At 50.6% G+C, this 14,847-nt stretch overlaps 2 protein-coding genes across 2 annotated transcripts; one reads left to right on the top strand and one right to left on the bottom strand.

Annotated features, from left to right (window-relative positions):
* The first annotated feature begins 1,206 nt into the window (after positions 1-1,206).
* On the top strand, positions 1,207-6,345 carry MYOZ3 (myozenin 3). Its single transcript, XM_027643726.1, has 6 exons — positions 1,207-1,240; positions 1,539-1,693; positions 1,903-1,962; positions 2,064-2,211; positions 2,469-2,640; positions 5,104-6,345. The coding sequence occupies exons 1-6, from the start codon at positions 1,210-1,212 to the stop codon at positions 5,264-5,266; spliced, it is 729 nt and encodes a 242-aa protein (XP_027499527.1). The 5' UTR covers positions 1,207-1,209; the 3' UTR covers positions 5,267-6,345.
* Positions 6,346-6,755: 410 nt separating this feature from the next.
* RBM22 (RNA binding motif protein 22) lies at positions 6,756-14,824 on the bottom strand. The gene is made up of 11 exons (XM_027643635.1): positions 14,719-14,824; positions 14,063-14,116; positions 13,086-13,115; positions 11,915-12,047; positions 11,572-11,672; positions 11,240-11,412; positions 10,498-10,698; positions 9,828-9,992; positions 9,318-9,406; positions 8,683-8,814; positions 6,756-7,993 (listed from the first exon to the last, which is right to left on the bottom strand). Exons 1-11 carry the CDS (start codon positions 14,770-14,772, stop codon positions 7,863-7,865), a joined length of 1,263 nt encoding a protein of 420 aa, XP_027499436.1. The 5' UTR covers positions 14,773-14,824; the 3' UTR covers positions 6,756-7,862.
* Between the last annotated feature and the right edge of the window lie 23 nt (positions 14,825-14,847).

Genomic DNA, 14,847 nt, shown 5'->3' with positions numbered 1-14,847 from the left:
GCCAGAAATAACTTCTGTCCCGTGGCTGGACCTTGGCATCTGGGCTGGAGCCTGGGACGGGTTGGGGCGAGCGGCAGGAGCCCAGGGGTTGCTGTGAAGGGCCACCCAGGGCCACCAAGCACTGGTGGCTGCAGATTGGCTTTGGCCTCAACACCCTCCACAGCGGGAGAAGCATCTTCACTCCCCAGCATCTGGGGCATCCTCTGACCAGGTAGGGAAGGTGAGGTCCCCACATGGGAGGCAGTGGGAAGGTGGGTGCACAGGGCTTGGGGGCGTCCCAGCCTTGGTGGTGGGGACATCATGACTGTGGGGTCAGGGTACAGTCTCCCTGGAGTGGGGTGGAGGGAAGGATAGGATGTAGGTCCAAGGCTTGCTGTAGGGATGGTAAAGTTGAGCTCAGGGCTGGCAGGGAGCTGTGTGCCAGGCACCCACAGCCCCATGGGGACCCTCTGCTCTCCAGGGCCCTTAGGAGAAACTGCCCAGCATCAGCCTGAGGTGAGGGACACCAGATGCACTTAATGGGGTCAAACAGCTCCCATTTACTGAGCTGAGTGCCCTGTGCTGCTGCAGGTGGGCAGCCTGGGGGGCTGACACCAGGGCTGGTTTCCAGCTGCCTCTCCACAAAGGAGCAACCCAGCCTGGTAGTCCCGTGCCCTTCTTCGCCACTGGCTGGGCTCACCAGCTCCCTGCAGGGTCAGGGTTGCAGCTCCTGCACCCTTGGGGCCAGCAGCTGAAAATAGCTCTGCTAAGGCGGAGTTGTTGTGGGGGGGCAGCCAGGGCCCCCCTGGCCCCGCAGGCTGTGGAAGCAGGTGCTGCTCCGAGGGCACTCAGGGCACAGGGACACTGGCTCACTGTGGGCAAGGATAGAGCTGAGGATACTTTCTGCCCTAAAGAAAGGCAGAAAGGAAAGATGACAGGCAGGGGCTGAGGGGCAACATGCTTTGAACATTTCCTATGTCTGTTGAAGGGAATGGAGAGCGGTGTAGGGAGATACTTAAGGATGATGCTCAGGGATGATGCTGTTGAGGGGACACGCTCAGGGATGAAGCTTGACAGGGATGATGCTCAGCTGAAACCTGGCATCTCTGTGGCATGCCTGGGGCTGACACGTCCCCATGCTTGGTGTCACTCTGGGGGTGCCTCTCTCTTCCAGCCAGGCAGAATCCATCCCCCTGCCACAGAGCTGCCCCAGAAGCACAGCAGCAAGTGATGACCATCATGAGACCGGGTCCTGCAGATGGTAAGGGGGTGCAGGGGTGCCACCAGCCCCAGGGCAGTGCTGCCCTCCCTGCTTAGGGGCCAGACCCAGCCCTGGTTGAGGCCACTGACCCATGCATGGGGCAAGTGAGGCTGTTTGAGCCTCTGGAGCTGAGCTAATTCCCTGATAATTCCTCACACTGAGGAAACACCAGTCTCTGACACAGCTAAGCCATGCAATGGGGACCCTGACGAGGGGACACACTGTCTGTGCTGGGCTTGGGGCTCCCCAGCACTGCAGCACCCTCAGCTGTGACTGTGCTCTCTCCTGGCCTCCTCAGAGCCCCGTCTGGACTTGGGCAAGAAGATGAGCACAACGCAGGACCTGATGATCGAGGAACTCTCCCTGCGGAATAACCGCGGCTCCCAGCTCTTCCAGCAGCGCCAGAGGCGGATGCAGCGCTTCATTTTTGAGCATCCCAGTGGCTACAGGGAGGTGGGTCTGAGACAGCACTTCCCCAGCTCTTGCAGCCTTTCCAGGGAAACAATTCCTGGTGGGGCCGGGAGTCTCTGCACAGGGCAGCCACAGTCGGCTGCTACGCTGAGATGAAGTGAGAGGAGAGATGGTTTGGTGGGCTGGGCATGGAGATGGGCAAACAAGAAGTTCAATATCCACTCACTAACCCTTCTCCTTACCTCCTGCAGCTCCCAGGGCCAGGGGGCTCACACCACACTGAGAAAGGCGATCCAGCGAATGAAGGGATGGTGAGTAGATAGAGGGAACTTTGAGGTGCTTTCAACCACCTCCAAAGTCCCAGTGGGGGCAGGGGAAGTGCCCCTTGCCTGTTGACTCTCCCCCCCCACAGGCAGAGGAGAACGCTGAGGGCCAGCAGAATTATCACTCTGAGCTCCACGTGGCAGCATCGCCCCAGGGTGGCCCCCCAGAAGTGCCCAAGAAGACAGAGAAAGTCTTGCATATGAGCAAAGTCCTGAACCCCAGTGCCCTGGCCCCAGGTAAATAAATCCTTGCCTGCACCCCAAACCCAACACCGCAGTGATCTCAGCAGTGTGGGGGCTGGAGGCAGCGAGCTGCTGCCTGCCGAGGGTTCTGCCCCAAACCCTCCCCCAGAGTTTGTACATATACAGATATATAAATATATATTTATGTTATAGATATGCAGTCCTGGCCCCAGCAGCAGGTCCTCTATGGCCATGCAAATGCCAGGCTATTCCCAGCCCCAGTAGCCCACGCTGTCTCTCCCCCTGCGCAGGGTACTCGAGCCCCCTCAAAGAAATCCCCCCGGAGAAGTTCAACGTCACCGCCATCCCCAAGGGCTACCGGTGCCCGTGGCAGGAGCTCTTTGGTGACAGTGCTGATGCTGTGTTTGGCAAGAACCAGCCACCCATGAGACCCCCTGCGTGGGACTTCAGGAGCTTCAACAGGTAACAGGCAGGCACCACCAACCTGGCCAGCCCTTCAAGCCCTTCAGCCTTGAGAAGCATCCAATATCCTGTGAGGGAACACAGTGGTCCGTGCTCTCTCTATACACCACAGGGGCACAGCAAGGGCTCAGGATGCTCTTTTCCTGCTCAGGAGCTCCTCTGTGGCTCCCTGCAAAGGTCCCTGCCTCCAGCAGCTCCCCAGATCTCCTCTCAGCTCCACCACTGGGTTTGCACAGCCTTAAGCAGTCTGATCTCACCGGCTAACCTCAGGGATGAAATTTGTGAGGACTAATTCTCATGTACATGGTCCTGGAGAAGGAATCACTCCTGCTCCCAGCTGGGCTCAGCTCTGGGCTGGGTGGAGGAATGACACAGACAGTGCCAAGTCTCTCTCCTAATTTCCTTAAGGTATCCAAGCAGCTGCTGGAAGTGGTGGGGGTATAAGGTTAATCATCCCACAAAGTGCTAAAAGAAGTCATCAGATTCCTTCCAAACACCTGCTTGGGATTGAAGCCTCAGGCCAGGGGATTTCTAGTGGCTCAGCCTGGCAAGCTCCATTCCCTGTGGCTGCTTCTGATGGAGCATAGCTGGTGCCTCCTCACACCTCCAAAATACATTGGGGTCAAGGCAGGAGCAGAGACAGCCAAGGAAGATTTCCTTTCTGGAAAGGTGCTCGGTGGGGATCCAGGAAATGGAGATCTGGTGGTAGCAAAGCACCAGCAGCCCATGGTAGAATAATGACAACTGAACTTTTAAGCTGAACATCGTCCCAGGGAATCTGTAAAACAAGGTCCTGGCTGTCCTCCTTGCTGAAAGCCTCTGTCATGAGGATGGAATCACTTGGGCCTTGGTGGCCTGGCCAAGTTCCCACTGGAGCTCCCCAGTAGGACACGGCACTGCTCCCTGTCAGACCATGGGCACAGTGCTGGGGGCAGCTCTGCTGTGCCCACACCAGGGCTGGATTTGGGTCATGGGACACACGACTGCTGTGCTTTGAGCACCTGGTAGAAGGGGCTGTGGGGAGCCACAACCCCTCCACATGGGAATGGCATCCCAAAAGCCAGAGATCAGCCTGGCCACCAGGCTGCTCTCCTCCCCCTCAGCCCTGGGGCTTTGCCATGTGGCTCTCCTTGAGGAGTTACAGCCGAGGAGGTGCTGCAGGGGGAGAACATAAAGCTGCTGCAGACACTTGGCTCTTTTATTTCAACCTTTAGCCATGTTCCTGCCTTGGGATTTATTTATGGACAGGGACTGAAGCAAGGGCATGTTTCTGAATAGTGCTTTACCCTGCACCATTTCTCCTCTCTCACACGCTGCCTTTCTATTTAAAGTCTTCAACTGTAATTTAATACAGATGGATGCTAATTTAACTCCAAGCCTCTCGCCACCTCCTCTAATTCTTCACCGAGGCAGGAAGATTCAGAGAGCCAATCTGCTTTTAACTGGGCTTTTCATGATCTTCCAAGCTGTTGGCTTTTAAATCACTTCTCAGTTCAAATACCAAACCACAGAAAAACAAGCCTTTTGGAAGAGATTGGCTATCAAAAAGCCAGTGGTCTTGCCTAAGGCTGGTTGAATCCCAGCTCACATGGGTCACAAGGCAAGGGCAAGTCCACCAATTCAACAGCAACTGTGTTAAAGACTGATTTATTCCCAATTTTAAACATTCAGGCTGTGATGCAAAGACCTGGGGCCACCTTGCTGCCTTAAGAGAGAGTGAAAACCAACCTTTGACAAAGACTATCTTTTCCCAGAAGAGAGAAAGTTCCTAGAACAAATCTCTCTACTTTACCTTTCCCCCTCTTATTTCTCCTCTGTTGCAAAACACTGCCACGTTACTCGTGTTCTAGCAGTGCTTCCCAAAGCAAACATTCCCAGCTTTGCCTCACTGATAGCTCAGCCTCCATGTGCTGCTCCAAAACCAACATTCTTGGCTTTTTGGGGGCTGGCACAATCCTCCCCAGTCCCTTTCCACATTTCTCCAGAAAGGGATGACAGCTCTTGCCCCCGCACTGCTCCTCCTGTTAGTCATAGTTCACGAGAAGCCGTCCCAAAAGGCAGGATGGAGCCAGGGCCAAGAGAGACACATTTGCCTGCACATGTGCTGTAGGGATCTGGAGCAGCCATCGGCCTCGGCCCTCTGCCGAACACATTGAGACGACCAGGGGGTTTGTCACTGCTCTCTGAACCTAAGCCCTTCCACGTGCAGAACACTTCCATTCACACTCAGGCACCGACCCTCACTCTCTAGTCTTGCCAAAGCTTGAGGTGGGCTCTGCACCAAAGAAGCACCTTGCTGGGCTGGCAGGGGCTCTAACAGTGTCCTGGGGAGAAGGAGGAGAGTTGTCATTTGCCACAGACATTGCTAGGCTGTGCTGGGCTCAGAGTTAGTAAATCCAGACCTACTTTTTCTATCACCTCCACAGCATGCCCTTGTGACTAAGTCTGCTTCTTGTGCCACAGGACCCCAGCCCCATTTGACAGGGCGGTGGTTGGGGAGCTGTTCTCTGTGCCCACCGCAGAGCTGGACAACCTGAGTGCGCTGGAGGTGATTTCCCACAGGCCCAACTTCAACCGCGTGGCACAAGGCTGGGTGCGGATCCTGCCAGAGAGCGAAGAGCTGTAGCTGTTCCTTCCCCACCACCACGGATGGTTTCCTCGCTAGACTCGGACACACTTTGCAGGGTGGGGGAGAGGGGGCAGGTATCCCTCGTGGAAGCTCAGCCAGTGGTCTCGGGTTGTCATCTTCAGATGGGGTTTGACCGAGCTCGAGTCTGGGACCATTCTGAATTCCCCTTGCAGCAGCCCTGGTCACAAGGGCAGTGAGTGCCAAGCCAGCCAGCCAAGTTCTTGCTGTTAATCAAGCAGATCCCCACAAGCTCCCATACAAAACACCCCATACAGCCTGTCCTCTGCCCTGCCTTGTGGAAAACAGCACCACCAGCTGCAACACACCAAACTCCCGCCCTGCGTCTTCACCGATACAAGAGACCTGCTTTGACAGCTGCTGCTTTTGCAGAGAAATTCCATCTTCAGGACAACTCTGCATCTGTCATTCCAGTCAGGATGGCGAGAGGAGGTGATAATGGAAGAGCAGCAGCAAAACAAGTTACTGGAGGCATTGGCATGTTAAAAGCAGCTACTTTGGGCTTGGCTGGACAACAAAACAAATGAGGAACTGGGAATCTGCCTGTTTACCAACACAGCACAACCAGGATAGATGGGAGAGGAACAATGGGAGTTGGAAAATTGTGCTGTATTTTCCACTGGCTAGCACTTGGCAGCTGTTATTTTCCCCTTTCTACTGCTATTTGCATGCCTTGCTTGAACATCTAAGCCCTGAGTGACTTACGCCAGATTTGCTTCATGTAGTTGGTTAACAAGGATCAGGTCCTGCCTGGACCCACACCAGTCTGAGGATCCTGCCAGGGTGTTCCACAGGGAAGGAAAAGCAGTGTGATCATGACTCTAGAGAGCATAGGCTTCTCTGGGAATGTGAAAATCAGCAGTGAGGATCCAATTACACCGTTTTCAGCAGTGACACACAGTGGGACCTGCAGCTAACAACAGCCTATTGATCTGGGTATCTGTGATGCTCAACTGCTGCCCTGTTCCAGTTCCATCTCTCTCCTCTTTGTCCATCATCTGCAGAAGCCATGTAACCTCAGGGAACTGGAAATAATAAATAAATAGTGATGATGTAAAGCCTCTTGCATTTGAGATGTGTCTGCACAGCACTCACAGGCCCTGGCTGCGGAGTCTTGGGGCCAGAGCAGTGGCAAAAGCCACAGCCCTTTCCCATCCACCAGCAGCCTCTGCTGCCCAACACTGCCCTGAAATGGCTCTTCCCTGACAAAAGCTGAACTAATCACCCATGCCCAAAGCCCAGTTTTCTCCAGAGAAAGCCAGTCCATGGTGCACAAGTGCTACACCCCCTCCAACAGCCTGGCAGTCTATCATGGGACCCAGAGTCACCACAAAGGACAGCACATGAAACCAAAAGCAGACATGCTGTCCTTGCCCACACTGCATCTTGGCTGTGGCAGCAGCCACATAAAAATCAGACAAAAGTCCCCAGACATTGCACTCCAGGAAGCAGGGTCTAAGCACAGTGGTGAAAAATTCAAATATTTTAATGTGCTTTTTTTGAAACAAGCAAACGAAGCCTCAGAACAAGCCCCATCATGTTTTGCTTTACAGAAAGATGTCCACAGATCCACTGCACAAAAGGAGCTGACACACAGATAAATCTAAAATCCTCCAGCCACATGTACACAGACCTTACTCAGCAGCAGGCTCCATGCAGGATGCAGTCACTCCTGGCCAAGCACTACAGTGGGAGCACAGAAGGAAAAGTTTCACGTCTTATCAAAGCAGGATGAAGTGGGACCCTTCTCACAGCTTAAGACACTGCACCAAGGGCCTCAAAACCCCCAAATCTCCCCCAGAGCAGCTGTGGCTGCACAGTGTCCTCCCCTGCAGCTGTCAGCAACACAGCCCAGCCTGTGAGGCCACTGAGGGGGCCGTCACCTGGCTAAATTGGGCAACTGCTGACCTGTCACTCCACGTCATGCCTGCACTGCCCGGGGGCTGCTCAGCTGACCCAGTGCTTGTCTCGCTCAGGACGTGTAGGATTAGAAGTGATGCATCAAAAAAGGTTTTGTTTTCTTGTCTTTTTTTTCAAAGCCAGAAGTCAGGAAAAAGGAGGGAGGAAAACTCTGTGTAAGGCAAAGCCATGGGTTTGCCTGTGGCAACAACATCATCTGATGAGTTTGTTTTTCAGCTCTTATTCAGTCCTGGTTTAACACCTCATTAGATCAGCACATCATTAGCTACCTGACAGAGAAGAGTCTCTGATTACATTTAAACCGTCCATAATGTTCAGACTAAGGACATAAAACGGGCTTGAAAAGGGTTTGGTTTTGTTTTTCCAGAAGTTTATTTCAAAAGTGTGCCAATGGGATACACAGATAGCACTGTAATTCTGGTACCCCAGACCCACAGACAGCACCCCTGTCTGTCCCCCACCCCCCCCAACACTTAAAGAAAGACCTGGGACATACCAACAATCCGATTAGCTAGTGGAGACACGGAGCTCAGCTTGCCCTGTGGCTGCAAGCAGGGGAATGAGGCGTCTCTAGCTCACCCACAGCTCAATATATGGTGCTACCATGGTAACTAGAAAATAACATTTACTTCAGGGATGAGGGTGGCAGGACGTGCTAGGGGCTGCTGTGCTTTCCCGCGTGGGCACCCATCCTCTGGGGGTCCTGGGATGGGTAGTGGATGGGGCCTGGGGCTCTCATGAAGGGAGGTGGGGGCCCCATGGCGTGGAACATGTGTGGTCCAAAACCTGCAGGAATAAAATTGGCAGCTTCAGGCAAAGCAGCAGAAAACCCGATGCGTATGTTCCACTGCTTCAAAGCGCCGACAGAACAGCTGGCTCACAGCTGTGCCTCACAAATGTGCTCATCTCCCATCTCCCCAAAAACTCCTTCCCTCTTTTCAGTACAACTAGGGGCAATCCCTACCCAACACACATCCTTACTCACAGATAAAAGCTGGTGGGGCAACTGGGCAGATGTCTGTAACGCCCATCTAAATGTTTTCTATTCAACCGTGCAGCAGAGAAAATATACCCACAAGAGTCCAACATTCCATTAAAAAAAAAAAAAAGGAACTCTGGATAGATATATACAGAGAGCCAAAAACAGGCTGGCAGTCAACTAGCTGCAAAATTACCCTTTGAAGTTGGGGTTAATGTGGCATTTACATAGCCAGCAAAAGCACTGAGTAGGTCTCAGTACCAGTAACGGGGATCTCCGTGCCTGGGAATTTGCAAGTGAATACCTACCACAACAGGCAGCTCAGCTTAATTAAACTGTGCTGACAGCTCAGTTTAGATCATCAGTTGACACTGTGTGATCAGGGATGAGGAAAATCAGCTCAGGGCATGCATCAGTTGCAGCATGGCCAGGCAAGGAGGAACAGACCATCTAACACCGAGTTCCACACCCCCACTCGAGGGGGAAACACAAGTACCTGGAGGCGGCGGTGGAGCGATGCCAGGGGGAGGTGGCAGGGCAATGTTCACCACAGCTGAGGGGCCACTTGGAGGTAGGTTGAAGTAATTTGCAGAAGCCTCCTCTTCTGCAGCTGGAGGAGGGGGGAGAGCTGCAGAAGAAGTACATATTGGTTATGGAGATGCAAGACAAGCAGAGGTGTCTCCTTCAGAGAGGGGGCACAGTGCGTGCTTTCACAAGGGCAAACTGCTGCTACCATCCCACCTTTGAACCGTGAGAGCAGGACTGCCCTGAAATTCCAGTCACTGGTTTTCTTCACCCAAAACCAGCTTTGCTTTTTCCATCATACAACGCTCAGTGAATTTGGAAAACATTAAAAGCATGGGCTGCCAGCGTCTCAGACCTAAGTACCTTGAACTGAGCTTTAACTTTTCAGTCATCACATAAAGAACTCTCTTTTCATCCAGGATTTGCTTCTAAACAAAGCTCATCTCCCACCCCAGCTGGATCTGCTGCAAAGCTACTGCAACTGCTCTGGGCTCACCACTGCCTCTACCATCCTGAACTGTCACTGCTCCCAGAAATTTAACACTAGCCTCACTCATGGAAGCAGGTCAGCATGACGTGTTTCAGAGATGAAAACAATTCACTTACCACCAGGAAGTCCCGGAACTGGCTCCAGCTTTATCCCGGATTCTGTAGTACCTTCCTTGTCCTTTTCTTTTCCTCTTGCTGCCTGGGATCTGGGAAACGGACCAAAGTTTGAGAACAAGGATGAGAAAAAGTGGGATAAGGAAATATTTGTAAGACAGTAGTTTCACCCTATCTAATCCAGACCCATTGTTTCAGGCCAAAGATGAAAAACTCAAAACATCAGAGACAGGTGGTACAAAGTGTGCAAACAGTCCTTACAGGAGATGGACTAGGAGCAAAACTACAGAAACCCATCCATAACCCTCAGCCAGGAAATCTCTTACACTATTTGTGTCATCTCCAACCCACATCCCGCTGCAGAAACAAAGCCAAGCTGTAAGAGGACCCCAACTATTTACCAATCAAATATCTACTCCACCATAATATCCAATCCTGCTAATCAAGAGTACAATAAACTGGGAGCAGAACCTTGTGGGCAGTAACCTCCTGGCTTCCTCCCCCCACACTCACCTTCCCCACTTGACATTGAGCCTGCGACCGTTGACAATGAGCTTGTTGAAGGATTTCTCAGCAGCCACCTCTGCAGCCTGGCGGGTGGCAAACTGGATGAATGCACACTGCTGCCTCTGCACCACCGTTATCGTCCGGATCTCCCCAAACTGGTAGAAGTGATTTCTGCGGGGGGAAGGGGAAAATCACGATGATACCCCTCTCCTCCCAGTCACAGGGTACAGAGCAGAGCAGGTGGAATAGGTATGCTTTCTCTTCTCCATCCCCAGTTCAAACTGAGCATTAGAAATTAATAATCGATCAATTAATCATTATTGCTTCTCTGTGCAATAATGGAGCAATAAAAACTCTACAGCTTCTCTTAGCAGCTAGCTAGAGGCTACGGGACTTCCTTGTAAAAAGGGTTGCACAGTATGCCCAACAGCTCAGAAGGGTGATTCATGTTTAAATAAATAAATTTTAAATCAAAGCATTTGAAATGTGCCTGTTTATCTGTTCTCCAACAAGCTGGTACTCCCCTGCACTTGCCCACCAACCAGTTCCCCATTAAGGAAAACTGAAAACCAGGTTTATTTTTGTTCCTTGCAAGAGAGATTTCCTCACTGGAAGATGAGCAGATACCAAAGTGTCAAACAAAAAGGCAAGGGCAATATATAATTCACCAACACACCTGAGATCCGATTCAGAAATGGTATCTCCAAGCCCTCCAACATACAGTGTAGTAATAGTCTTGTCTTCGGGGGGGTCTAGACGAGGCATGGTTGATGCTCGTTTCAGCAGTTTATCAGCCACGGGATCATTAATTCCATAGTAACGATCTTTGATGTTCTGGTCAGCCAGAGGATCGTCTGGATCTGTAGGTTTCTCATGTCTAAGGTTCAGCAAGCAAAGCATTTTATAACACCAGTGACAGCTGCGTGGATTAAAATGGCTGTAGCTGCCACCTCCCCTTCTCAAGCCCTCGGGTCACTTATATCCTTAACCCTGTTCACATAAACACGCCAAAATGGAACAAAAAGCCCTGAGAACTTGAATTGCAGCCAGGACTGCCTCAAGTTCTGAATGAATGGCACTTCTGACAGCTCAACATTCGAGCCCCACAAAACACAAGAGCTGGATTTCAAACGGCCTCTTGTTCAAACACAAAGATCTCTGGTTGAGGGGACTGACGCCACGAAGGGGAAAAATGAACTACACAAGAGGAGAGCTGCAGTCACTGCTTTGGCAAACCCTGCAGCCAATGGCTCACTAACAAATGTGCCACCACAGAGCTTCATTTGCTGGCGCTGGATGCAAGTTTCACCCTGAGCCCAATCACAGTGTTGAGTCTCCTGCCCACTGCAGGATCTCCTGTTCTTTGAACCCCAAGGGAGCTGTGGTGAACAGATCAACTGTTTAAGATGTATCTGTACCTGTAGGGACACTCCTCCCCTCTCTTGCACTCTCCTTTCACCCAGAAGGAGCAGATGTGAGGACGGTTGCGTTTGTAGTACGGAGTGGTTCGGGCCAGCTTCAGCAGCATGTCGCTGGTAGAAGTAGCTTTTCCTAGTGCACCAACAGGTCTAGTGCCATCAGAATTGGCTATCTAAACAGCAGGTAAAACACAAACAATTAGGTACATACCAGCACTGAACACTAATGCACAGAACCAGAGCAAGCAAAAGGTTTTAAGAGAAGCTGGGTCATTGCTCCCCTTTCCTCCCCACCCACAGTCACACCAAGAGCATGACTGTAACTATCTTACCTCTCGCTCCATGTTCTGGGTATAGTACTCTTTGTTGACGTCAGATTTGGGCATTTCATCCTTAAGGGAGAGTCCTGCATCTCGGACTTGGATAGGCAAACCTAGAATGAAACAATAAAACCCCAACAAATCCATATGAAGCACAAGCTGAAAGAGCAGAAATAGTTATTTCTGCAACCTGCACTGGCCAGAGGTAACTCATCTGCTGCAGATGTGATCACCAAGACTTGTTCCTCTCCAAGACTGCCCAGTGCCAAATACACACACAAATTTAAAGACATTTCACCAATTTTACATTTCAGAGGCCAGCTCCTTCCCTTGGTTTACACTTTTGGGTACGCACCATATTCCAGGTCAAGCAGGCAGGTCTGGCAGACGTTCTTCAGCTTGCTGCACGTCTGGCACACTTCGGTCTTCTTGAAGCGCATCCGCACCCCGGGGCACCAGCGGAACACGGTGAAAGGCCTGGCACAAATCTGGGGCACAGAAAGGTGACCCTTGTTTCTCTCTCCACAGTGACTGTTCTGCTTCTTGCACAGAAACTGAAAACTCCAAACTTGTCTAATCTCTTTAAATCATAAGTACAACTTCTCCATCTTAGTGCTAAGACACAGAGCTCGGTTTTATGTTTGGTTCTCAGTTTTCTATTTGGTGCTTTATTTAGACAGGAGAAAGTTTTAGGGAAGTTTTTTTTCCTTGATGGTTATTTTTTTTAATTTATTACAATAGCCTGAGCACAGATCTACTCAAAGGACACAGAAATTCTCCTTCATTCCAGGAGATGTCAGTGTAGAGCTACCAGAGATGAATTACATGAGGCACCAGCACAGCAGCAACCCCGGGAGAGGTTATGAGAACTTTGGTCCAGAAAAAGACTACTGCTCTCTCTTATCTCATGGAATGACACATCTGCTTCTGCTGCATGTACAGCCTGAGTATGTGGATACAATTTCAATCTGTACAGATTTCAACACATGCCTTCTCTCTGCTTCAGAAGAGAACTGATAAAAGGGTAAAAAATTCCTTTGATTTCCCTCAGTCCAGTCAACACTATTTCTTGCTCTCTCAGAAATAAATGTGGCTTATTTCTTAAATAATTAACACAAATCACCATGTAGCCACGAGTAACATATGCAGAGCTAATCCTAAACTCCAGGTATTTATGCATTTCTGAGTAAAAACAAAAAACCTGCACAAGAAAACATGAAATCATTTAAAATGCTGAAATACCTTCAAATATAGTACAACAGTATTCACAAACCCTCATTCTGATAAACATGAAGATTTAGACAGAGTTAGGATTTGCTCAAAAATTTTACTATTTTAAGACCAACTGACTTTGTTTAACAAAGCACAGTAGACTGACCTAAAAATTTATGTAGTTACATAAATATTTTAAGTTGTTAACCCAGATAAGCACTTTTCTGAAGTCGACAGGTTTTTAATCATTAAAACATATTATTCCTAGATCTGCACCAATTTAGACATTCTTTTTTCAAAAGACACAAACATACCTTGCATTCTTTTCCATATTTTTCTTTGGTCTGAAATGTAATAAAAAGCAATAAAAGAAAACATGAAATATCATCATTTCAACACAAAACATATCACTGATGTTATAACACAGTGGGTTTTTTCAGAATTATGCTGCATTTACACTCATCCACCCCCATGTTTTGGGCTTACACCTTGGAAGGTCAACAGGACAAAGAAGTTAATTCTAAAATACTCTCAATCCACTTCTGGTTTAGAAACATTCATTAAAACCAGAGTATTGTAAGTCCCACTCCTGCACTGATGAAAGATAGGAATGAAAAGGAGTAATAAGAGCTATTTTTCAGGAAAGATGATGTTACATGAAATATGTCCGTGAAAACAACCTGGTTTTGATATATCACCTATACCAGCATTAAGGTCGTGTTTCATAAAAATATCCCAATCTCTCTCAGCAAACTTGGTGGCACAGAAACGTGAAGGAGATTGTGTCAGTGTAGGTCACACGCAAGTGGGCTGAGCAGAGAAAAGCAACATAACATGGACTGACTCACCCTGCACAGAGGAAACAAAGGAAAACAAACAGGGATTTAAATTACCTTCACAAGCCAGCTTTAATTTAATTTTAGTAGTGCATGTTCGTCATATTTTAGGAATTGTGTTACTTAGTGTTTCAGCAGCTCACAGCTCTCCCCGCCACAGTTCACACAAAGCATTAAAGCTTCATGTTCTGCTCTTTCCTGCACTCCAGACACTGGACTATGTCATCTTCCTCTCCTTTTTGATTGACTTGCTCTTATATCACACCCCTAACCATGACATATCAGCATACCAACAACGGCTGGAACCAAGTCCTGTTGTGCAGAACCAGGTGCTCAGGTGTGTGTGTCCAACTCAGGACCCCCTCCTGCACCCAGCCCTACACTTCAGTCCCCAAACCCCACAGTTTTAGAGTCCAACACAGAAGGAAGGACTGCAGGGTCCAAAAGGAACGTACCATCCGAATGTAGGGGTTTTCTCCAAGACATGTCTGGCACAGGATAGGGAAGTCCTGCGTGGAGCAAGAAGAAAATCGGGAATTTGTAACAAACTCTGCCATCACAACAGCATTCAAGGCGCACTCTGAAAAATGCTACTGAGTTAAACTCATCACACTGACAGAAAAACACAAAAAGATTCAGAGACATCGGGAGAGCTGCAAGCCACCACCCAGGCTCAAATTATTCAAGAATCGCGATCTGCTGGCTGCTGTAGCTTGATGTAAAACTTAGAGCACACACACAAAAAAAGCATATTCTTAAGATCTGACCCTGTGAGCACCCGGACCCGAGGAGGCGGCGCCGCCCCGTTATCCCTCAGCATAGCCTGAGAGGAGAGGCCTCGGCTCCAGAGAGCACACGAGGGGCCCGGCTCAGCCCCCGCAGCCGCCGAGAGAGCTCCCCCCTCCCACCGACCGTAGGGAGCAGCACCGTCCCTCTGCCGTACGGAGGGCCCGGGAGCCACGGCACCGCAGGTCGGGGGTCGCGGGTGCCCAGGGTCGGTCCCGGCGCCTCCTCCCAGCGCTCCCCTCGCCTGGTGGCCTCATGGCAGCGCAAGGCCCCCCCGGTCCCGCTCCTCCCGCCTTCCCCGCGCGTCCCGGCTCCCCCCGCTCACCGCGTCCTCCCAGTTCTGCCGGTTGTAGGTGTTGGAGCCCAGCGATGTGGACATGGCGCCTGCCCCACTGCCGGCCGGGCCCCGCCGGAAATGACGCCACTTCCGCCGCCGCCACCGCGCACCGGGCGA

The sequence above is a fragment of the Corapipo altera genome, unplaced genomic scaffold (assembly GCF_003945725.1).
Source record: "Corapipo altera isolate COAL_440 unplaced genomic scaffold, ASM394572v1 75, whole genome shotgun sequence".
NCBI classification, from domain to species: domain Eukaryota; kingdom Metazoa; phylum Chordata; class Aves; order Passeriformes; family Pipridae; genus Corapipo; species Corapipo altera.
This window is presented reverse-complemented; position numbering and strand designations above follow the sequence as displayed.

Excerpts from the sequence above, each read along its gene's own strand:
- MYOZ3 (XM_027643726.1), top strand. The coding sequence starts at position 1,210 with ATGACCATCATGAGACCGGGTCCTGCAGATG. Across the intron at positions 1,241-1,538 it reads GAGACCGGGTCCTGCAGATG|AGCCCCGTCTGGACTTGGGC; the intron begins GTAAGGGGGTGC and ends TGGCCTCCTCAG. Across the intron at positions 1,963-2,063 it reads ATCCAGCGAATGAAGGGATG|GCAGAGGAGAACGCTGAGGG; the intron begins GTGAGTAGATAG and ends CCCCCCCCACAG.
- RBM22 (XM_027643635.1), bottom strand. The coding sequence starts at position 14,772 with ATGTCCACATCGCTGGGCTCCAACACCTACAACCGGCAGAACTGGGAG. Across the intron at positions 14,117-14,718 it reads GGCAGAACTGGGAGGACGCG|GACTTCCCTATCCTGTGCCA; the intron begins GTGAGCGGGGGG and ends TGCTCCACGCAG. Across the intron at positions 11,673-11,914 it reads CCTGCTTGACCTGGAATATG|GTTTGCCTATCCAAGTCCGA; the intron begins GTGCGTACCCAA and ends GTTTCATTCTAG.